Source organism: Falco peregrinus, chromosome 4 (assembly GCF_023634155.1).
Source record: "Falco peregrinus isolate bFalPer1 chromosome 4, bFalPer1.pri, whole genome shotgun sequence".
NCBI classification, from domain to species: Eukaryota; Metazoa; Chordata; class Aves; order Falconiformes; family Falconidae; genus Falco; species Falco peregrinus.
This window is the reverse complement of record NC_073724.1, coordinates 5,890,641-5,915,745: the sequence shown is the minus strand read 5'-3', so window position 1 is coordinate 5,915,745 and position 25,105 is coordinate 5,890,641. Positions and strand designations below refer to the sequence as shown.

Below are 25,105 nucleotides of genomic sequence, written 5' to 3'. Positions count from 1 at the left end.
CAGAAGCCTGAAGAACCAAAGCTACTGCTCATGATCAGCATCTGCTTTTAGGCAACTACTATTTTCTTCAGTTCAGGGGCCGTTCTTCTGAGCGCTGCCCTCTCACTGCTCTAGATGCTACGGCCAGGACCCTCCCCGCAGCCACAACGTTCAGAGCAGGAACAAATGTCAAGTGCTCTGCGACCACGGGTGTACCGCCAGAACCGCTGTGAACGCAGTCGAGCCCCATCGGCGTCACAAGGTGAGCAAAGAATAAAGGCAGTGATAAGTCAACTGAATTTTTCAGAGACAAAAGGCAGTTCAGTCACGGTTGTAATAAGTACGTGTGAGCTCATGGCAACAGAATCACTGGAGAATCTGTAGTTTACTGCATTTCCAGCATGGTTACATGGAGCTCCTTAAAGATGGCCTCACGCAACCAACATTATTCCTGCCTTTCTCAACAAGTATTTACAAGCTGATGTTCTTTTGTACTCAGAAAAAAACCCAACCAAAAACCTGCATTAACGAGTCCTATTTGTGATTGCAAAAAATGTGCAATTACATATATTCAAATACGTACACACAAAACATATGAAAGATATATATATATGTACACAGTCTCACACACATTTCCATGAGCCACGCATCTACTAGAAAACAAACCACGATTCTTTAAAAAGCAATTATTATATGCTTCTATCAGGGAAAGGACTCCTTGCTCGGAGAGGGATGAAAGGGGCCCATTCTACATCAAGACAAGCATCTGACCTAATATATACCCCACTACATGATCCACTGATAGGCACAGGAAGATGTAAGAGGGCACATGCATATGCGTGAACACGTGCACACATGTCTATATCCACAGCACTGTGGAGCAGAATTGAGGAACCTACAAACACCACCAGTACACCTTCTCACTGCCACTCTTCCCTCACACACCACAGATACAACATGACGAATCCATGTAGTATTTCTTCTCTCATTTCTTAACTCCAGATTGTCCGTTCTGCTTGTCGTGACTGTCACTACGTAACAAAACTCTCCGAATACTGTGCTATTATTGCGGTTATTAATCATTCTGCTTCTGTTTCAAATATGTGCTCTAGAGACTGCTGGATATACTGCATCATGCCACGAACTGAGTACCAAAGCTAAACACATCTAAATCTCCTGTTTTAAGGACATTTCAACATAATTTACTCTCTCAAATTGTATTTTTGTAAGCTCAAAAATATAAAAATATTAAAAAAAAAGAAGAAGTTGGTGTCGATACAGCCACTGACCTTTGCAAACTGTAAACAAAAGGCAATTTTTAACCAGTAAACAACTTAGCAAATATGAAACCTGTTTTGCCAGTGCTTGGAATAGTCAGTGCTTAAGATGACAGACTCTGCATACAAATCGATTCCTACAGAAAAACAGATTTCTATATGTGTTTCAGAAAGAATGCAGGAGCTCCTTGACTTCAGACCATTGAAACCATTTATTTTAAACCATACTGTATTAAAACCAAATTAGAAATTAAAACCCCAAAAAACCTGTGCAAAACCCATCACATTAGGCCCCTATTCCAGGACAAAAATCCATTTAAGAGCATCACCTTGAAAACAATACAAAGCTCCCTTGACTTCATAAGGACTTCACAGAGGCCCACAAGTCCATGTTTGAAGAGACATTCAGTATTTTAAGTTAAACAAAATCAGGTGTCTAGCTTCCTTTTGATCAGGCAGCAGCTATACCGAACTGCAACACTCTAAATTCAGTTCCCTTGGACACGTTCATATACACATATGGTACTAGGAATATTAATTTATCACATATCGCTTATAAAAAACTAACAGGCATCAGACAGACGAAATTTTCTTTAATTTAGCTACGTACATTGGACCCCACGCTCTCCCTTTCTCTGGGAGAACCAGAAGTTCATGCTTTTGCATACCACTGAGAAAAGCAAATTCCTGAGAAACAGCTGTGGCCAGTTCACTTATGTCTACAGGCATAACATCACTGCAGGAATTTAGAACGAGATTTATCACATCACTGTTTTCTGCCTTTGAGAGAGTGCACGTAGAATAGACCAGCGATCCACCAGGACGCAATGCTTTAATAGCAGACCTGCAAATAACATAAAAAAAAAAAAAAATTCAACGTAAGAAGCAACATACTGGGGGTGGCGGAACATGAGAAGACTTACAAATCTAGCATTACAAATAGGCATAAAGATAAATAACATAATCAAAGCATCTTAACAGTATATAATTGACAGTTCAGGAAACTACCTGCAATGCATTTTTCCCTTCTCATTTACTAATTCAATCTCAGTTAACAGAAGGTATTTTTTATAGAACAGTGACACAAAGAAAGCAGCATCCATTCAGAGCTGCAGTACATACTTCAAACATTCATATGCGCAGCACAACTGTGGAAATGCTACAACTGTGCATACAAAATGGGTTACACCACATCAAAAGTGCTAGTTAGATACTTAGCTAGCTGCTTGCAGAACAAGTATCAGAATGTCCAACTGCAGTAATAGCCCAAACTAACTACTGAGCTGTAATTCTACCAACATTTCTGCAAATCCTGCAGCTTATTTAGCAGGTAAGAGAACTTGGGGGTTTCACTGAGCCACTACTTTTCAACCGGATTTCTTAATGAAGTGTGATGTATCGGACCATACCGTTTGTTTATGTGCCCTTTACCTGTTGACAAATTTTGACTAAAAGGCAAAATAGTGGCTTAAGATTTCAAGTATCCTGAAAGCTTCATGACTACTGGTAGACAGACAGAACAGAGGTTCTTTTTCACTTCCCCACTGAAACTGAGTTGAAACAAACTTTTCATTTTTTTACTTGCCACTAAAACAGACCTGCAAGGCCCTTTTTCAGACAGATAAAATATAACCTGTGAGAGTAGAGAAATGAGATATGTCATCCATATTCACCTACTGCAAATTAAGAGTAAGGAGAAAATTCCTACACCTGGCACCACAGAAGAGCATTCTTCAAATCTGGTACCACCACATAACAGAGAGAGGCAGCTGCACTAAAGGTTCACTTGCCATTAAAATGCTCTCTTAAGATAATCCCTTTTAATCATACACTTTGGAGCCTTCAAGGACATAACGGCTCGAAGACTGAGCTGTAAGCTAATATTCAGACACATCGCTGCTTCTGGAAAACAGATACTACTGCGCTGAAGCAAATAATACACTAAAATACAATTGTTCCCTAAACAAAACTTCTTTTGTTTAAAACAAAGAGAATCTGCACAAGTGCATGTTGTTACTCAGCTTGTGAGTATCAGAGAGAGCACAAGATAGACACTCGAGGGACTGCAGGTGTGTCACGGGGAATTCAGCAGGTGCACGAGGGCAGGGCAGATACTGGAAGCATGGATTTGGGGAGCACAATGACACACAGAGTCATGCTGTATGGAAAGGCACTGAATAATCCTAGATTGGTAGATAGTACTGACAATACTGCATTGCCTTCCCCTGCCCCCTAGGAAAAAAAAAAAAAAAATCTATGGGAAAAAAACCCCAAACGCACAACATATCCTCAAACCAGTTGAGGTGTGCATCCCCCAAACACTGTTCGATCAGTGAACCTGATTCCGAGCCCAGATAAACAAACACAATGCCACTGAAAGAGCCATTCCTCCAGAGACAGGCTGAGGACTTGCCAAGGGTGATATCTGAACAAAAACAGTAGAAAAAAGAAAAGAAGAAAATAGAAGGGGAAAAAGGTAAGTCGTTTTAACTGGATTGGGCCTTTTCAGGAAAAGAATCAATAAAGAAAAGCCTAATCACAAGCAGGATCAAAGAAGATCACAGATCAAAGCTATTCTGAAAGTCCTGTCTGAAATAATGAGGAAACACCAGGAAAAATGACTGTTTCAGCCAGAGATAATACAACTCCGTTCACCTTCCCAGGTGAAAACTCCTGCATATCATACCCCGTCTGTTTCTCTGGGGAGAGTACACATTATCACGCTCGTTTCTTCTATGAATCTCGGTTACATTAATCAGCAAGCCAAGTACGTATCTTACTGGAATCTATACTACTCCAATTTTAGCGTAGCCCTCTCAACTGATGATGCTCAAAGAAAAATCAGTGCTTAATGCCTTTGTTGTATCAATCTTCAGTAAAAAGATGGAGAGTGAGCAGATGGCTAGCACATTTAGCCTGAGTGAGTGAGCAGTTCAAGTTCAGCCTCTTATAGGTAAAGAGCAGGTTACAGAGTACTTTGATAGTCTGAATACTTTCAGTTTAACTGGGCGTAATGGACCCATTCTAGGATACTTCCAAAATTAACTAAAGCCATCACGAACCCACAAGCTTCTCTCAGACCTCTTGAGCAGCTTTTGAGAGGCTGTAGAAATGTTTGAGAACGTTTTAGACACAGGTTGATATAGGAAAAAATCTACAATGCCACCCTGAGACAGTACAACAGAGCAGGTGCCATCCTAATGTCCCTTCCAGACCTCATTTTCTAAAACTTCATAGAGTTACCAGCACGCATTTGAATTGCCTGCCTCCGGATAGTCATCCTTCTTCCCCTCTGCACCCCAGCACATCCTTCTTCCCCTCTGCACCCCAGCACATCCTTCTTCCCCTCTGCACCCCAGCACGCAGGCGCTCCATAGCAGGCTACAAGAGCACCAGCACTGGACGCGCTGCTCCAGGCTGCCCCCGCGTCTCTCCAGCTCCCTTCCCGTCCCGCCGTCCATTTCAAAGGGCAGGGCTGCTCTCTGGCTGGTCCGAGCAACCACAGAGAGCCCAGATACGGGACGGTAACTATTGTAAAGCAGAACAGGAACGTACAACCTTCTAATCCCTTGTCTCCTTGACCTCACACCAGTTCCAGAAAACATAAAACCATTTTCCTGCCGCCCCCCCCCCTCCCCATGCAAAGAGTTGCTTTCTAGCTTTCACAGTGGAATTCGAAGTGAACAGGGCTGAAGTCTAAATGGGCTCTCATGAAGGTAAGCTGATCTTCACAGTATTATTAGAAATCACCTACTTTACTCCTTGTCGTGGAGCTTCGCCCTCCAGCTACACCATTTCCATGCATACAGGAATGCCCAGCCAGGAAAGGACAGCTAGCTGACTTGAAAATGTGAAAGTGTTTTTGCATAACAATCAGGATGTACTTTTAGCATGATAACTTTACCCACAGCCGCAGATAATGGCAACTGCTTTCCTACCTGTAAGATGGATTCTATGTGAATATTTAAACAAGTGAGAAGGTATTCCTACCATGTAAAAGTGGAAAAGGTAAAAGGCAAAGGGATATAGCAAGAATGTAAATATAGCTACAGCTTACAGGATTAACAGCCTAGACACTTGGGAAGTGTCCTTTTCTTACCATATATAAAGCAACAACCATTCAAGAAAACACTTTCAAAGGCACCACGCTCCTGCAACTGTCACTGGGGCAGTGATTCAGAGGAAAGAGCAGCACAGGATTCTTCTGAATGAAATCCCGAAAATCTCACATTAACCCCCCCCCCCCCTAAATCTAAGCCTCCTTAGCTTGGGAATCTTCACCGGCCCATGACCCAAAAAGGTCAGGCTGCCTAGTGCAGTTATCTTTATTCTGAATCCAAGTTATGAATTAAAATATCTAAGGAGGATTACTTTATGCTGCAAGGTTAATCAATGTATCTATCCATCTTGTCAAGTGCAGCAACAGTTGTTTCAGTGGCTGTGTTCAAAGTCAACCGAACGCCATCCTTGATTAAACCGTGCTTGGCTTTTGATAAACCTGCACCGAGCTGCAAAATTCAAAGTGAAGTAGTGCTGGGCTCAAAGTCACAGGGTGATACCATGCTGGGCTAAGCAGATTCACAGAGTTTGGTCCCCCCGTCATCAGCACGACAGAGAATTCGTTCAAAAGAGAATTTGTTCAAGTAATTTAAGAAACTAATCTTCCTCTGTACCCAATGGAGGGAAGCAAGCTTATCCAAGGGATGGGTCGGAGCTGTAGTATAACTAACGGACACTTAACAGGACCCCCCACTGCTACTATGACTGCATCAGCTAAGAACTTAAGATTCCTCTTACATTTGGTATCTTGATTATCCTCACACCAAATTCTTAGTGTAAGGTCAGCTCTTAGCTGAAAGAATCTGGTGCCTGTTTATAAGGTACCCTGTAACTTCCAAAAATGGTCTCTAAATCTGGAACGATTAAAAATGAGGCTAGGGCAAACGACCCTAAAATATTTTTTCACCTTCCTCTTATTATGATCCATTGTTTAAAAATAAAATACATTACTTAAAGTTAATTAATCTGCAGTTATTCTCTCGGTGGTACAGACGACGTTCCTGTTTATTAAAGAACTACAACTTCCAGTTTAAATACAGATCCAGTTGTACTTAATTTCCTAATTTTAGATTCAGGCATGTACATTTACCATAATGAATTTTACATGTTAGAGGCACTAATATTGCAGAGTTTCAAGCTTCATATAAAGAAGCATAAGAGCAAATATTAAAAGCTCAAAAAACTTTTCCTGAAGGGATACTCATGACTTGTTCCCTTTTCCCTACAACCATGTTTGCTTTAGTACTTGCAATCAAGACCCTAAAGCAGCACCATTGTCGGCACCCGATATGTGTAATTCAAGCTTTTCTGTTGCATGCTATCATACTACACCACTGCAGGTGTGAGGTTACTGTTTTAGCGCCGTAAGATAGTCAAGGCACAGCAGAAAAGCCTAAAATCAGTGAAATGCATGACAATCCATTGCCATGCCCGTTTGATCAGGTATGATGGCCTATATACAAGATCTCCAAGGTTAGTTCTTCCAGGAGATGACACCAAATGGTGTGCAAAAGTAGTAATTACATTACAGAACTGCAAGTACTATTGCACATTACAAGACAACGTACATGCTAAATCAAAGAAAAAAATAAAGTCAGCTCTTCTCTGGGGTTCTGCACACAACTGTAGTATGTATCAGCAGATCGCAGCTTAGGAGACTTCAGTGACATCAAACAGTCTAAAATTTTGATGATTTGAAAATGTCATCAATAGCTTGGAATTCCAATAGCTGGAAAACTGCAGATAGTGTGAGATTCACTGGCACATTATTCTGTAGAAACTTGTGGGATGCTTCTCCACACTTGCTTTGAACTACTGACATAATCAGTTTATAGCCACTGAATCCACACTTCAATCTTTCCACCACATTAGTGCAAGACACATCTGTAATCCAAAAATAAGGGTGGCTGATGTTCACCCTGTTCAGGAAGAACTCTGAAACAATTCAACACATGCAGACTGCTCCCCTCCTCGTTTTAAATTAGGTTTTACATATTGTGCTATGGAAGTCAGATGTACAGAAGATGATTTACAGCAATCTAACACCTCATATTACAAGAGTACCGGATTAGATTTTTTTAAAGAAATATATTATTTTAAAGGAGTTTTATTTAGTTTATTTCCCAAGAGTAACTTTAAACCTAACAATGGAGACTATGCTAACAATAAATTAGCGAAAACACAGCACTATTATTATTTAATAGCTCAGTGTAAAAAGACCAGTCCAGAGCCACACGAGAACTTCTAAAACCAAAACACTCTTACATGCAAGTAAAATGTTGTTAGCCATAACCCAAAAAGAGGATTTTTCACACTTACAGAAAATTAAACGTGACAGGGTGACATTTTGTTCATTCTAAAAGTCTCGGTGTCTCAAACATCCTTTTAAAAATAGGCAGACAATAAATATATATTTCATACTACAGCTAGCACCTGCATGTCCAACCTACTCCTCCTGTGCTTGGGTTTACGTTGCATGCCATCGGAAGGGTCAGCATTAATTATGTTAATCATTCAACCATTTTCACTATTAAAGCAAAAAGATTACACATATTTTAGGGCAATTTTAAAATAATACAACACTTCAACAGTGCCATCTCTTGGCAATTGGGATGTATTTCTGCTCAATACATGAGATAATGTCTGATCAGAATAAAAACTGTCAACCCTTTCATAACCTATTCAAGAAACAAAGCATCTCAAGATGCATTTGCTTTTATCCTCAATCCTATTATTTTTATTGACTAAAGATACCACACGTTTCTTTCTTCCTCTTACAAGAGTCCAGATACATTGTGGTAATATGGCCTGCACGTTAAAAGGTTTTACTTGTATTTATCCAAACCGAGCCAAAATGATAAGGAAATGCCTCCTTGGTCAAAATACCAATTTTCTAATTCTTTGTGATGGGTGGTGACAGAGGTGCACAGGAGACAGAGACACTAGTTGAAGTATTCTCTCCATACCCCAAGCATGTACTCCTTGCGCTCCTGTGGTGGAGACTCTGCAGTTCAGAATAACACAGTAGCAACAGGAGAAACATGAAGTGACTTAACTGCTTTTTTTCAGCACTAGACTGACTGTAAGTAAAAGGGGGCATAACCACCAAAAAACCCACACAACCAAAAAACAACCAACCAAACCCCCCAACCCCCCCCTGTTCTGCTGTAGCCAAAATCTGTCCTGAAAATTCTTATAAATAACATATGGATAGCCAATAATTTTCAATTCTTACACAGCAAAGATCAAACCTTTGGTTAACATTATCAGGCTTTCTCCTTTGATGCGTGATGACTTCTGAAATACTCACGCTATTAACCGGGGCTGTGAGACATCTTTTGCAACACCAGGACTGCAGCGCCTCTCTCATGGGAACAGATCGGTTTATTTCCTGTTCTCACACTTCAGGGCCACAAGTGCCAATGCAACACCTATGAATCTTGCTTCCACTCTCAACGCTGCAGCTGCCCCGCGTGCTGGCCTGCTGGGTCTTCACACACTCAGCATCATTTTATCAGCAAGGCTGCTTCTAGCTGGCTAGCCTCCAGCAGCCACAGGTAGTCCACTGTGACAAACCTTCAATCGTTCCATCGTTTTAGTCATCCCAGAATTACCTTCGTACCTCATATACTCTCAGAGGTCCAGCCCTCTGCCCAACTTAAAACTTATTATTTGCAAAAAGAGAAACATACATAAACCAAGCAGAACCTTCTCAGCTACAGAAGGGAGAACAAAAGACCTTTGAAGCCCACTACAGACTTTGCCACACAGCTTGTGTTGTTCTTCCTTACAGCTTATGAAACACGGGTACACATAGAAAGGACTGGAGGTGGAATTAAAGCAAAAGTTGTGCTCTAATTTAAATCTGTAATCCCCAAACAAATGTCTAGCTGCTGGGTAGTTTATTTGTTTATTCGTGCAGTTATTTATTAATTCAATAAACTTGGTTTTGCAACATATTGTAAGGGACTTGACTCACAGGGCACTGCCAAAGGCTTAAGGAACCAGGCAGTACTTAAAATCAGAAACTATTTATTTTAACACCTCTGATGGAAGACAACATCGAGCCACAACAATGGCCACAGCGTGCACTCACCGTGAAGAAATTCAAACCAACCACGAGTCTAAAAAACTGAGTAAAATGACTCGTACCTCCACTAACATAACCAACAGTGTTTTGGGGAATGGCACAGCACAAACGTGCCACATTCAAGGACTTGAAATTGGAACAAAACCCCAAGTCCCCTTGTCCAGGGAGCAGCTATATAACCGTTTCACCTGGAGCGGGGGCAAGGATGCACAGAGAGGGAACACGGTTTGCACAGCAAGGCGCCCAGGACAGCATGCCCAGTTTGGAGCCTGGGGCTCCCAGCCTATATAAACTATTTGGCTTTTCTAAGATAGAAAGTCGTTAAAGGGGGAATCATTCACATAACCCACAGAAGATTTGCTAGTGGAACAGTTGCAAATCTAAAAAGTTCCCAGTGGAGTTAAAGGATTAGACAGTTATGAATAACAAGTGTATTAAATGGTCAGCTACAGAGGAGCAAAGGGAAAAATTCCAGGGAAAGAGATGAGTAGTGTGATGAAATAATCCTCAGTAAGATTTCCTCCACTTTTCTACATGCCTTCTTCCCTTGTCCACAGAACATGGCATGCACTTCTTTCCTCAGCTCCAGTACCGTGGTTCAGAACTCCTTTGTGTCACTCTAAAACGCCCCTGAACACCCAGGGAGCTCCTGTGCAGGAATCCAGCACATGCCGGGACAGAAACCTGTGGCACAAGACAGCTGCCGTGTTTCTGGGGGGACCCTCTTGTGCTTCTCCTCCCCCCCCCAACATTCAGCCCTGCCATCCTTTCAATGCTTGACACTAAAATTCAAGCAACTTCTATAACAGTAATTTTTTTTAAAATGTTCAAGACACTGGCTCTCCTTGCCTTTGCAATTAACATTAACAGCTGAGATTTTTTTCATCAGTAGCAAGTCACAAAGAAAACTGAATCACTTGGCCTGGACAGAACCACTAGCTAATTCCGAGTATCTTTTTACTTCATCATTACATGTCTATGTGCTATAAAGGCTTTTGTCTAAATCAAAGCAGAAATGGTACAGTGGTACCATATACTAAATACATGATGGCATAGTTATAAAAAATTTTTTTTGCCTTCACTCTACAACAAAAAAAAAACCCAAACCCCACAATTAAGAGCTCACAGTTCCTCTTCTAGGTACATGTAGAAAACTACATTTCAGTGAAAATATAAAGGTGACACCGAAAGCGGGAAGAGGAGAATTGGGATCTTTCTAGCAAATTGTAGCATTTACTATACGCTATGTGAAAAAGACTCTTTTTCAACAAATAAATCTATGACTATATATATTCTATAAAACCATGTAACTAATTTTAACATACCAGAGAACACAGAGCAGCTTGTAACTTAAGGTTTGTTACATTTGCATCCTACCTTTCCAACAGAAGTTTTAATGTTTATTCTAAGTAAGATATATTTCCAAAGGTCTGGACCGGAGAAAATAAAGCAGGTCCTGTGTCATGTAGATTAACCTTTAGAGACTTCGGTTGCCAATTCTACCTGATAACTCGAGGAAAACTGTCAACCTGCCAACTTCCCATGGGTGCAGACCGCTAATCCAGCGCACAGCGCGGCTGCACGCTCAGCAGTCTGCTCGGGGACCGAAGCAGCAAGGCAAACAGATCAAAAGCTTTATGAAGCCACTTGCGCAACACCTGGTTACTTAGATATATGATATTAACTAATGGTTTAAGCACCCTTTAATTCGGAAAAACAGGTTCCGAATATTTGGGTGGAGGTTTTTCTTGTTTTATTTTTCTTTCCAAGTGCATGTGCACAACCCTCCTGCTGCCCAAACTATTCAATGAGAAAGAAAAAAACCCCCAACATAACGTCAAAAGTTCTGGTAACATTTTCTTCAACAAGATCAGCAATTTCAAATTCCATGTTATAACTGATATTCAAAGCAAAAAAGTTCTTTTTATCTCACTACTGTGCCCCACTTGCATAGGGTTTGTAAAAAGATATACGCATGTTATACAGAACCAGACGTGGTTCCTTAAAAAATCTTTGTATTTGTAAGATAGGGATTGAAACATTTCGTTAACTAGGAAGAATAAAGGGTTTTTTTGGATTTCTCAAGCCAAGTTTAATGCTCCATCCAGAGTTCTGAAAAAAAACCATACAACTCAAAAGAGATCAACCAAGAAAACAACCGTTTCGTATGGCTTGCTTTGCCACCAGTAACCCAAAGCATACTTCAAAGTTCTCATGCACCCCAGATTCCCCCTAATCTCTTAACTTTGTGTGTGCACGTCTTAGGTATTCAAAACAACCTCCCCCGTAGCTAACTACTAGGGGAAAAAAGCGGTGAAAAAGGAAACTCAGCCAACGTGTATCTTTTAAAGCTAGTCTGAGCTCCTGTGAACCAGAACTCTATTAACCACCAATTAGAGCTGTTTAATTACTAAGAGATGTTGTGTACAGTCATGTTACAGTAGTCTGAATGCCTTTGCTGTGTTTTCGAAATCGGATCCTGTTGGATTTATTTTCAGCTGAACCCTAACAGAGTTTCTTTCTGCAGCAGCAGCTCGTCTAGGAATAATTACGACATCCATAAGAGTTTAAAAGTAACTATGCACTCAAGTTTAACCCAAAATTTAATTTCTATCTGAGAACTGGCAACACTGGTAAATTCTCTTATGGGAACCACTGTATTTTGTGCTAGCATTCAGTATCAGGAACTGAACATTCCTTCCTTACTTTGCAATTTGTTTTCTGCATGAACACTCCGAATAATAACAAGATTTGCAGCGTGTTCTCGGATTATAGCACTCAGCGGGGATGCTTTGGTTTTAGTATTAACAAACATTACAATCTCAATTTCCTTCAAATCAGTGATGCCCTCACTGCTTACAAAATGTGCTGGTCAGAATTTATGCCCCTTATTTACATTTCAGATTCTATTCAGATTGGCATAGGAAGATCACTGCACCAGTTTCAATACTTATTCCAGATCTTCATGCTTTGAAGCCTCTATGTATTTAATAAATCACACTGTGTTGCAAAAAATAATTTTCCTTCCTCTGCTTCCTCTCTGATGTCCAAACCCAGAAAAACAGATTACAAGATTGCAAGTGAAACATCTCCTCAATTAAGAAAGAGGAAAACTCAAATTCTGGGCTGTGTGTCACTTGATAGAAATGAAAATAGAACTCCCCTTTGCATTTTATCTTTCTCATTTTTGTGTTATCCTTATATTTAATACGACTGCTGAACAGCAATAATGCTTGGTCCTCATACTTTTAAGCTTCATCTTAAAATCACACAATATTACATAAACTACTTTCAACAAAATTGCTGGGTTCCAGCTTTATACTTTTTTTTGTTTTACAGATACAGGAGGCAAGGTGAGATACGCCCACGAGCATAAAGTACCAAGTAATCTGAACAGATAAACCTGAGGTAGCTCTGCATGAGCTGACTCACATAAGGTGCAGCACAGCTGGATCAATGTAGGTTCAGCCTTCCTGAATTTAAACTGGAAGTATCAGAGATGGGATTCAAACTCAATATTTTATTTATAATTGGGCACTGTAGCCATAAAGCAAAGCCTTGAATAGGGTAGCATTCCACAATTTTAGTTTCACCAAATTCTAATGCACTTGGAGGAACCACCTATAGGCTTTCCTGGTCTCATTTTATCATTTCCTTTTTCCCTTCTGACACAGGATCTGAGATGTCTTTAGTACTGGAAATTCATTCTAAAGTGATCAGATAAAAGGCACAATAAAAATACTGTGGACAGCTATACCATTTACTAAGCATATATCAAATATTTTAACTGAGAATGCTTGTAACCTCTAACACTTGAACCTAACCATTTATTTCAGACAATTCAAAATCTTTTACAAGACGGGGGGAAAAGAAATCCAGTGCACATAACAATAGATTGGTCAATCTACAGAACTACTCCAACCTATGTTGAGCAATGAAACTGAAATTTGCATCCTTCTACTTCAATTTACATTTCAAAAGAATTTCTCCTTACAAATCTAATTCTTACTGCTGTTGCTATAGTAAAGTACACTTTCAACAAAAGCAAAGTTCTTGATTTAATAATAATTTAATTAAATCTGATTTGGGCCAACAGGAACCTCTCCTTTCTTTAAAAACAAGGTTCATGCTGTCATCAGTTCTCCACTTCAGGATTACAATCTGGAATGATTTATGCAGATTCTCAAAATTTCTCTGCATGATATATGCTTTCTTTTGGTAGGGGTTCACAAATTGCATTTTATATGTCAAATATTGAAAAGGGAAAACCGAAACAGGTCAGTGTTTTAAATGTGATTGATTTCTTCAAAGGAAATGGGTGACATGATGCATTACTGCAATAAGATACTCATATTTCTGTTATAAATCATTGGCTCCTGCTAGGCCTTTTTCAACTGGAAGTCATGCAAAACTATCTTGAACTGCTGCAATGGGAACTTTCCACAAAAACTTTCTTTCTTTTTTGTAATATGTTATTTTTTCCCTCAATTTGCTTTGACAGATGGACTTGGATGTGACTGTTTCTTTTCAAAAAACACTCAAGTCTAGAAGGTATTATTGGGAAGTCACTTTATTTTTTGCCCAACAAGAAAAACGGCAGAGTCTGAAACCCTTTCACAAATGCTAGCCTATGGCTGGTATCGTGAAAAAGTGTAATACATAATGACGTCCATTTGGATTATTATTGAAAAATAAACAAACAATCCTCTCTCCCCCACCAAATCCCACAATCTTTTACTTTTTTACCCTATCAATTATAATCAGTAGTCTTTCTGGGCCACAAATAGTCAAACAGGTATTAAATTCAAGCAGCACGTAAGAATGTGCAATAGGCAACTCAAACTCTTCATATGAACAGACCAGAAAGCAAATTCTGAAGCAGCATTAAATAATGACCTAAGTGATGGTAGGTAACCTGTCTTGACTTACAGCTCAGTTATTAAAAAGACTGTAACAAAGAACCATAAGGGACAATTCTATGAACAAGCATCACCACCACCACCACCACCACCACCACAAGGAGTGTGGGGAAGAATGCCCAGCTGGGCAGGTCTACAGACTATTTTCACAGGTAGTAAAAAATACCCCCACACTACTAAAAGTTAATGCACATGTTTTTTGCTCCAGCCGGGGAATATATCTACAGCCATTTTAGCTGTGCCTACAAAAAATATTTTGATATGGTACCAGACTGTGCAGAGTCATGTGAAAACGGACACATACGTGGATAAGCAACTCACGAGGACTGTACAGCAGTAAGGTAGCAGAGCATCTGGGCCTTACTGCTTATGTTACCCCATACAAATTTCCATATTCACATTAACCTAGACCAGCTGTTTCTTCTAAACAGCATTGCAACAACATACTATTCACATTCTTTTCACATGCTGAAACCTGGTTTTGGTTATTAAATATGACAAATCTTGCCCCCATGTAATTTTTCTTAATTATGAAAAGCTCCCTTAATAGCTTTCCTTTGCACTTCTCACCTTAGCAGCTGGAATTGTAAAGATGATAACTTTTTCCTTTGTATTAGCCTAAGTGTAGCTTGCTGAATATCAGAAGAGAATAGCCAACTTCTGTCATTTGAACAAGGAGCATCAACCAGTACCTATACCATAAATAAGAGCAAATAAAGACAATTCACAAGATACTCACTTTCTGAACACTGTGTACAAAAAAAATCTACTCAACTTTTGCAAACACAACACTTTATTTTCCATGTTCTTTTTCTTTTTTTATTTGATTTTTTTTTATGTCCATGTTCAGAGGTAAAAATGATCTAATTACTATTTTGAGATGTTTCTATCAGGGGGTGGGGAATAAGAAATTACTGCTCCAAAAGTATTCTCTATCTGAATTGCTCTCACTTGTTCCCCCCACTCCTAAGTACACATCATGCAAAGAACACAGCTACAAGGTCTTCAGAATTCACTACCAAGGCCGAATGGTCTTGGTTCCCCTCGATAGGTCAGATATTTTTGTGGGGGCCAGAAAACAAAAAGAAAACTAAAAAGAGCACAGCATAGGAAGAGAAAGAAGCAGAATGCAGAAATATAATTTTATAATAAGTAATAACATTACCTTGTCATATAATTCAGGCTTAAGATCTCCAATCTGTGTACCGTCCATTTTAGTGATCATTATTAAGTTAATGAAAGGATCTGGGATGAAGGATTCTATTGTCTGTTTCAACCATGTTGACCTCAAATCATCGTTTTCATTACAGTGAAACTGACCTTAGAGAATTAAAGCAAACAAAAAAGAATTAAACACCCTAAAGCCAATATTTCTGGTTTTCCATTTTTTTTTACAAATATAAAGATTTACACTGAGTTCAGAAGTACTACTGTTTTGCCATGACTGCCACAGAGTTTACACCTTACCTGCTTATGTTATTGCACATTTTATAACACTGCTGAATTTTTATACACAAGAGTAAATTTCAACATGCTCCTACCGAACAATCCATAAATATTTAGTAGTAAGTACTTCCTGTAGCAATAGACTTCCACAATAAAACCAACTTTAAACATGGTCCATATCCAAAGACCAGTGCCAAATGCCTTTCTGGGCTCCTATATGAGGTACATGCCCTTTATTAATTAACGAACTGCCTTCAAATAAAACACCAGTTTCGTGTATCCTAAGCCGAGCAGTTCAATCCCTTATTTGAAATTTAAGCTAGAAGTGTTTTAACAAAAGCTTTCTGGTTGCACTTACTTTTAACAATGTAGCCAGAATAATTATCCCTTACCGCTGTTGCTTGTACCCAGACCGGAAAAAACGGCGTGATATTTTTTTCTCTTAGTCCTATTTTCTAATTTCAAAAAATTTCTAATTCCGTATCTCCACAGGATGTCCTACACTGTATTTGCCACGCACAATACAGTACATTTTAGCATTTGCTGAGGTATATTAAGAATCAACCTCCTTACATCTTATGTTCTTAGCAACAATTTGGTATCTTCAGAAACAGCCATGAGATGAGTGTTTTGTTGGTTTATTTTTTTATTATTCTAAATCTTTTGAAAGGAAAATCCATACTTAATTTATCTCATTGGCATCACCTCATTCCTCTAGAAGAGGGAAGGAAAACCAGCTGGAATCAACAGGTGCTAGTGGTTATAGTAATGGTCTCAATCAGTAAGAACATAAGGTGCTGTGAACATTTTGAGACAACTACTACCCAAGCTAACATATAAACTTGGAAACAGCAATCACAGCTTGCTTTAACTCCCTGGCCTGGAAGAACTGAGCGGCTGCTTGCTGTTACCTTCTAAACACTGTGATTATCTTAGTGCCCCTCCACAATATCTAGGTAGATTGAGGCACAGAGCTTATCAAATACTGATACAAACCAATTCCTCATCATAACCTTTCTCCCTCTGCCTAGATCTTGCATATTTAATTTGTTATGCTCTGTTTTACATCAGTAAACTTAAATTTACTTATACTACTGCACAGCACTGGCCAGAGAGGTAGCAGAGGAGAAAAAAAAAAAAAAAAGTACAAGTATTGCAAGATTGCAGATTACTGACCTCCACGTACCAACAAATCTATGTGATTTTAAGAAACTTCTCAAGAATTAACAATAAGGGAACCAGTGGAGAAAGAAAAACATGTAATGTACTTCACTTTTGTCTGTCAGTCTGTAGTAACCTATACTTTAACTACCATATTTTTCATCCTCTTAAGCGAAAAGACTTCATAAAAATCTTACTAAACAGCATGGAACTACCTGGAATATAAACTGTTCTGGTTTTGCCCCCATTCCAAATCTAGCACAGACAACAGGCACAACTGAAACGGCCCAGGCACAGAGCCAGGGATCAGCTTCTAAGCACACCTCGCTCCGTTACCTGGACAGGCACACTGCAGGATAGCTACTGATTTACCCCCTGGCGCAGCACAGAGATCCAAAACATCTTCCCCGTCTTTCACTTCTAACGCCAACACTGGCAACAGCGAAGCAGCGTTCAGCAGATAATACTCTTTCAGTTTACCAGCCTGGTGTTTCTGTGCAGGGAATCTCCCAGGGGCTCTCCTGATGTAACACTTAAAGGATGCTGGAAGATAGGGCAAACTTCTTGGAAAGGCAGGATGATATCCCCTCGCAGGCAAGGTGGTCTCCAGTTCAGCGGACTGGCTGAACTTGTTAAGCAGAATGGCGTACTGCCAGCACAATGGGTATGTGAGTACGTCTCTAAATTGAAAAACCAAAAAAGCTATTTAAGAACTTGACAAATAAAATTAGCATTCCACAGCACAGGAAGCCTTTTCTTATGTAAGGATAACAATCTCACCATTGGATGATTCCAGTATAATCAAAAAGGAAATATTTTGATTAGATAAGATTAAGAAAAGTATGCAGGTAAATAATTTTAAGAGAAAAATCAAGCCACCATTTTCTCTAATTATTGTACTTAAGGCACTAACTTCTTCTGAAACAAGATGTTCTCTGTTTTCCTAATTCTTTAGCAAAACAACTGCAGAAGTTATAAATGATGAAGGGTGATGCTCTTCCTGACTATAAAGTATTTCCCTGGGGACAAAGACCAACTGAAATATTAGTTGTAAATATTGCAACAAAAAGAATCACATTGGCTTTGCAACAGTTATTCCAGCCAACACCATAATATGCGGGTTTTACAAGTGTTTTTTTTCTAAATTTCCTTGTAAGTTCTGCAAACACTGGGCCAGAAGAAATTAAACTAATAAATATTCCTGGAAGACAGTCAAAAAGAAGTGCTTATATGGTAGGAACAGGCTTGTTTGTTTTTCAGTTAACTTTTTTAGACCTTTCTTGCATGGATTTCCCCTATTTTCTATTTGAATTCCTCTCAGGACTTTTTCATTTAGTCTCAAAAAATACTACTCGGGAACATTCGTTGCCTAAAAATGAAATACACATTGATTCAACCTAAAAGAGTTTTTGATTTGATTCACTTAAACTAATGCTATATGTCTATGGGTCTTTTTCTTTTCCTTAAAACAACTGAGACACTTATTTTAAACTACTTTTTACTCCAAAAAGGGCGCTCACGGGAGCGACATGGTTTGCAAGACTGTGATCACATAAGATCCCGTAAGATGCTTTTTCATTCCAAATAACATGGCACTGATGACGGGAGCACTTGTCATGCACTTGAAGTCAAAGTCAACTGCTTTTGTTCAAACTCCTGTTGAAAAGTATATAAGCTAAGCAAGGCACTTCTCCAGAAGGGCTCTTCTGCTGGCTTCCCTGCGAGCAAGGAAGGGAAGACGTCTTCGCTCAGTACCACAGCCAGTTCTTTAGCGGCTGCAGGATCAACGCCCAAATTAAGTGACAGACTGTTCAGTACATGGCGTTAATATTCAATCTCCTCTAAGGAAAGAAATCAGGGGATGTACTTCTAACATCTTTGTCCCAGTTTCTCAAGATACTATAAAGCTGTAGAAAAAACACTAACAGCAGCTGTTAAATATAAAAGGATGCTTTTTGGACCATGTTTTTACAAAACAGTCACAAACACATAAGATGGTAGTCTCCTTGCAGTGCATATGCATACAGGAGAACATAAACTTCACATGCCAAAAGAAACATCTCAACTAAAAAACCCTAAAAAATTCCAAGTTTTAGACTTCTGTTATTTCATGCTTTTATGCTAGTTCTAAACTGGAAAAAACCTGAAGCAGTTGTTACAGTCTTTTTTTTTTTTTACAGTTGTTACTGTTGTTACAACAAAGTTACAGTTGACTCTTTCAAAAGTTATTTTATGAAGCACTTAAAAAAATAACAGAACCTTTCCCCCTCTCCCCTCCCTCCCCCATCTCTCCGAAAAAACAGACCTGACCCTGGTCCATGCATCTCCCAGTTCCGTTGTGTACTGCTTCTCAAAATGATCCAGAACAACTTGACAAATCTGCTTTTCAATTCTCCCCTTTGTTTTATTTTCCAGCTTCAGAGAGAAAAGGAAGATAAAAGTAGTAAAGACAAACAAATGGAACCCTCCCTTCTTCTCACTAGAATTCTTAAAAGAAGATTTTATCAATTTAAAACAACTTACTGATACTAGGATGCTCAAGTATCCAGGTCACACCACAAAGGTGATCAGGATGTAACAGAAATGTCACAGAGAACAAACAAGCTGAGCGAGCACGCTCTCTTCGTCCCTACCTGCAAAAAGGTTATTCAGAACCTGCTGATACTACTCCTTCTCCGTGCCCACTGTGCTCATACCATGGTTCCTGGGACCCTGGTACACCAGGAGCAAAATAAGCAAGGTGTGATGGCAACCACGCACCGCCACGTTGTACCCATGTAGTTAAATAAAAGGAAGAAATTAATTTAAATCCTTGTGTAATTCAGCTGGAGTTGAGCTGCAAAGCACTGCGATAGCTAATATACTTCAAGAGTAAGGGGGAAAAAAAATGGTTACACTTTTTTTTTTTTTTAATTTATGGAAATCTTGTATTGGATACGGAGAGGAAGAAAGTTTGGCTTCGAAGTTGTGCTGCTCAGAAGGAACCCCCGAAGGCAAACGCCCGGCTGTGCGGGGCTCCGCTCCGCAGGGCTTGCTGCAGCCCCCGCACAAACACCGGCGGAAGGCGGCACCCCAAGCTCCGAGTCGCTTCTCCGGTTCCTTCATTTGTTAATTACACACCGCGCGTCTCCGCGTCCCCCCCCCCGGCGGCAGGCGGCGGGCCCGGCCTCCCCTCCCGGCGGCGCGGGGCCCTCCCGGTACGCGCGTTAACATGACACGCACCGGGCGGTGCAGCCGGGGAGGGGCCCGCAGAGCCGGCCCGGGCCCCGCCGAGCTCCCCTGCAGCTGCGACCCCCCCGGGGCGCCGGGCACCCACCGCCGGCCCGCAGCCGGGCCTCCCGCTCCCGCCGGCAGGCAAGGCCCGGCGGCAAGGCCCACCCCGGCCCGGTGTGCAGCCCCGAGCCCACCCGCCCCGGGGAGGGCCCCGGCCGCCCCCCGGCTGCGCCTCACCTGGCCCGGGGCGCGGGCGGCCGCCCAGCGCGGCAGGAGCAGGAGCGCGGCCCCGGCGGGGGGCGGCAGCAGCCGGGCCGCCGAGCGCGGGGGGAGCCGCATGGCCGGAGCCGGGGCACCGCGGCGCCCCCTGGCGGCTGACGGGGCAGCTGCGCCCCCCGGGCCCGCCGGCCCTGCCCGGGGGCTGGTTTCTTTGGTGGGAGTTACTTTGGGTTGGTTTGTGTTGCGGTAGTTGTTTGGTTGTGGCTTTGCGTTTTTTTGTTTTGGTTTGGTTTGGGGTTTTTCTTCCTTGCCCTCCCCTTTCCTCTTTCCCTGGCCTCCCCTTTCCTCTTTCCATTTCCCTTTTTTCACCTTGGCAGGCTGTACTGTCCTCCAGTCTCCCCTGCCTCCTCCAGGAGACAAACTGGGCTTAGGCAGCAACTGGGCCCTCCGTTTATCACCTTATAAAACAGATGGATCCTCATTCCCAGAGCCTGCGCGAGGTGCTGCTGCCACCCACGCCACCACCATCAGGCCTCTGCTAATTAACAGCTCCCACCAGCCCAGGCTGAGCGCAGGCGGCCGGCTGCTGCTCAGCACCCTAGAGCTAGACCAGCTCTAGCTCACCCTGCTGCTACTGCAACGAAAACAAACGGCTAGAAATGTGACAATTATTCACACAAACGTCTTAGGTGCATTTCCAGATGAGCCGTTCCTGGGGAACGGCCACCAGAACCACCAAACTGAGTGAGCAGCACTACAACCTGAAGCTGTGCCGAGCTCGGGCAGTCCCTCATCCCAACAGAAGCGCCGGGACCTGCAACCCCCCCTCTGAGCAAGGGCATCTTGCCCCACCAGCCATCCCTGCCTGCAACCATCGCAACAGCGAAACAGTCACCCCCTCCCCTCCCGCAAAACTGGCGCATCCATCAGCATTTGCCGACACCCCCAGCTGAAGAACAACCCCTGTGGAAACGGCCAGTTTGCTCAGCAACAGTTTCGATTAAAGCCTGCCCACGTGGAACCGGCCTCTCAGCCCCAGCCTGGAAAAGGGTGCAAAGGTAAAGGCAGGAGTGCTATCGTTATCAATAAATATTTGAGTTTCAAGCACTGAATAATGAAGCCCGAGAACATTTATGCAAACCCCATGCAAATTACCATCGAACTTGAAAGCTTGTTTGAAAAGTTTCAATCGGGATCCTGACGAAGAGCCAGTAGGCAAAACGGAAGGAAACCAGAAACAGCTTTTTGATAAATGAGTTGTACCAACAGATACAGAACAAAACTGATAAAAAAAGTACAATTCCCTGCAGCTGTAATTCTGCCAAGACCAGTAACATACAGGAAAATACAGATAATAATTGAATTTCACTGTTCCACTAAAAAGTGGTACCACTACAGTACACTAAAGATCCAGGCTATGTTCCCCTTGTAGATGGTGCTGCCAGCGTTGCTTAATGTGTCCGAAACCAGCGAGATTTGCAACACGGCAGAAGCAAAGAACGGACTTCAGTGAGGTTTGTTCACTAGCAACACCACCACCACAGACAGGCAGGCTGTAACAAACCAGTACAAACGCCACTGCACCCTGTACCTCCCCCATGGGCTACTGGAGGGACGGATTGACTCGGGGGGGAAATAGCTTCAGTACATGTTGAAAGGCAGGCTGCTGTTTCTCTTAATAGTTATCCAAAATTATGTGATTTCTGCCACCAAAGCAACTACGCTTGCCATGGTTAAGCGACCATGCGCACACCCAGATGCCCTGTTACGCCACAAGCTGTAGCTCATTTCTGCAGAATCCATTGTTATCCCCACTGTAACCTCAGTCCACAATTCTCTGACGCTAACAGATTTCCTTGAAACCCAAGTTTCCTTATTTCAAACTTGTGTTTTCTAAGCATGTCCTTGCATTCAGGGAAGCAGAGGAAGAGGACACAGTGTATGCTTTATGGCGCCGAGATACTTGCAGAGAGGGAGGATGACTAAAATGTCTTAAAATTAGCAAGTCAGTAATCAGAAATACCACCAGCAGCACATCAACATCCTCCAGGCCCAGAGAACAGAAAAGATGGACCACTCACGTGACTTCCACTGTTCAGTTTCAGGTGTCTACAGTTTCCTGGAGCAAGCACATATTGAGCCTTCACTATTATTATACGGTAATTTAGAAATACACAAGCAAACGATATTCTGTTTGTTTGTTATGTTAAGACAGACAACAAAATCTTGCCAGGTGTTACGGAGATGAAAGTCATGGACGGCATGACTTTTAGGATAAAAAAGTAGTAGATTAGAAGAGCACGTAAATTAATGCTATTGGGATGTAGTACTCTTCGTGAAACTTTTTAAAGACTAATTTTTTGTATGATAAATTTGAGGACATTGCTTTTTGCAGTGGCAAATGCAAACACGGTGGGAAGACTGACCAAGCATCAGTTTGAGGTCTGCAAAGCTTATTACCTTCTGATGAAAAGTTTTATGTGTATGTATACATTTCAAAATCCTGAGTCTCCTTCTCTTCAGTCCCTCAGCCTATTATCTAGGTGCTTATCAGTGGATCACGATTTCAGTAGCATGGCTACCTTATCCAGACTCACCTGGCTTTGCTGGTCTTCACAAGTCTAACCCACATACTTTGCTTGAAGTGAGGATTTGATTTCTTGTTACTCATCCTCTCCAGACTTTTTCCTTTCTCAGCCTTTCCACCATCCCAGCATTAAGAGATTCTGAAGTGATCTGAAATTCATATTCACCGGGGAATACACATAGATTGCTAATCGTTCCATGGTCTGCTTTTTTAAAATGTTCTGGAAAGCACAGATTTTGTTATTATAGAGCAATTGGCAAAGCAATCCTAAGAAAATACAGCTTATATGAACAGTAAGGGAAGAAAATAGGGAAAAAAAAAAACCCAAACGCCACCACCAAACCCACCCACAAAAACCTTCACAAAACCACCAAACAAGGAAAAGATTCTTCTGTCCTAAGACAAACTTATCTCAAATTACACCTACTATTAAAATATTCCTTGGTCCATTTACAGATGCATCTACTGAAATAATGTGGGGTATGTTCTGTTCAAAATACTATAGTACTTGAAGTTCAATGAATTCCAGAAGCTAGGAAGCTAACAGGCAGTATGGCAAAGTTAGTGCGTGGCACCCTGAAGTTACAGTACTAAGCTTTCAACTAAAACACTGTCTTAGTGGAAAAAGTACCTTTCAAATGTTATTTAAAGGGGGAAAAAAAAAAAAAAAAAAAAAAAAAAGAAAAGCCCATGCTGCTTGCTTTGTTGCTGCCCATCAATCTTTTTGAATGTGACATCATTATATCCAAACATAACTGTTCTAAGGAAATACACTGGTTTCTACTGGAGGACAAAATTGTCACGAGACCACTCCTGGCAACCTTATCTTAAATGTCATCTAAAGCAGCCAAACTGAGAAATCCATTTTTAAATGACAGACAGGCCTCCAGAGGATAGAATGATGGTTCTATGAGTTTCAAGGAAAGGATAATCACCACAGCCTTTATCACAGCCTGGGAAGTGAGAGATGACACAGGCTCAGAGCCTGTTTGTCGCGCGGGGGCTTCCACGACCCCACGGATACCTGGCGGGGTGATGGATGTGCTAGAGCGCTGCGGTTACATGTGCCTCGCGGGGCTCTCCGCGGGTGCTGGGCTGCTTCCACCTCCATCCTCGTCACCAGGGCTCACAAGAGGGCAATCAGAAAGCTGCCATCAGCTGCCTGTGGCAGGCACTTCTTCGAAAGCTTTCTAGTTCTCCATGAGGACAGCGAAATTGAAATTGAGATCTCACACGGTTATCGGAGAGCTTCCTCAGTCACGGTGCTTCTGGCTCACCTCCATGGGAGTGCCCCTCACCGTGCATCATTTACACAGAGACCACGTCACAGACGTGAAACTGAACATAACGGATATCAAATACACCTACTTTTTATAATACAATGATAGTTATTATTTTCTATTTGAAACCTTGAAATCTCTGAGTAAGGTCCTTCTGTGCAGTCTAGGTTTTGGCTAAAAAGACAATAACTTATTCTGAAGCACCAATTACCTTCTACATTAATTCAGCTCATGAAAATTACTATTCTTTAGAAGACACATTTAACTGACCTTTAAAATATTTTGTCCAAAATATATTTTAAATGTTGCACATCGATAAGATGAACTTTTCTGCTTATGTAGAATATTCCTGTTCTTACCGCTCATGTATTTAAGTACAAATACTTAGCTGAATCTACTGATCCATTTTGAAAGCGATCTTATTGAAAATGAGAAAGTATCAGAACCTAAAGAAATCTCCTGATTTGTGCAATTCCTTCTCAGCTTACAACTGTGCAACTTATTACCTATCAAATATTAAGTGCACTATCAAAGCACTTCATATGTATACACAACTTAGTGCCAATCTATCAATAAATTCTAAATTTGACCACAATGCAGTTGTAAAAATACACAAGGATTCCATCTAAGATCTCTGTTTTGTACATTTTAACAATGTAAATGAGACTTGCAGCCACCAAACACTTATGACCATAATTGTTTCCAAAACATTGGAAATTTATGATAATATGGCAAACACACTGATGCTGTGCATTAGTTTTATTCTACACATAAATGTCATATTGTGCAAATAAAAAGTCAAGGTAGTATAAATTACTGAAAAAACCTGTAGTAAATAATTACAGAGCATATTAATAAACAAACTGTATGAAACA

The 25,105-nt window shown here is 41.1% G+C and overlaps 1 protein-coding gene across 2 annotated transcripts; it reads right to left on the bottom strand.

Annotated features, from left to right (window-relative positions):
* Positions 1 to 1,449: 1,449 nt before the first annotated feature.
* NSUN3 (NOP2/Sun RNA methyltransferase 3) lies at positions 1,450 to 20,534 on the bottom strand. Of its 2 annotated transcripts, XM_055802582.1 has the most exons (7): positions 20,382 to 20,505; positions 19,565 to 19,643; positions 19,242 to 19,346; positions 17,268 to 17,611; positions 15,490 to 15,644; positions 14,895 to 15,016; positions 1,450 to 2,100 (listed from the first exon to the last, which is right to left on the bottom strand). In XM_055802582.1, exons 3-7 carry the CDS (start codon positions 19,253 to 19,255, stop codon positions 1,830 to 1,832), a joined length of 906 nt encoding a protein of 301 aa, XP_055658557.1. In that variant the 5' UTR covers positions 19,256 to 19,346; positions 19,565 to 19,643; positions 20,382 to 20,505; the 3' UTR covers positions 1,450 to 1,829. The 2 variants fall into 2 exon arrangements, with proteins under 2 accessions (XP_055658557.1, XP_055658556.1); XM_055802581.1 differs by lacking the exon at positions 19,565 to 19,643 and having other exon boundaries at positions 19,237 to 19,346; positions 20,382 to 20,534.
* Between the last annotated feature and the right edge of the window lie 4,571 nt (positions 20,535 to 25,105).

Excerpts from the sequence above, each read along its gene's own strand:
- NSUN3 (XM_055802581.1), bottom strand. The coding sequence starts at position 20,483 with ATGCGGCTCCCCCCGCGCTCGGCGGCCCGGCTGCTGCCGCCCCCCGCC. Across the intron at positions 17,612-19,236 it reads GATGCATGGACCAGGGTCAG|AGACGTACTCACATACCCAT; the intron begins GTCTGTTTTTTC and ends TTTTCAATTTAG. Across the intron at positions 15,645-17,267 it reads CCTGCAGTGTGCCTGTCCAG|GTCAGTTTCACTGTAATGAA; the intron begins GTAACGGAGCGA and ends TAATTCTCTAAG.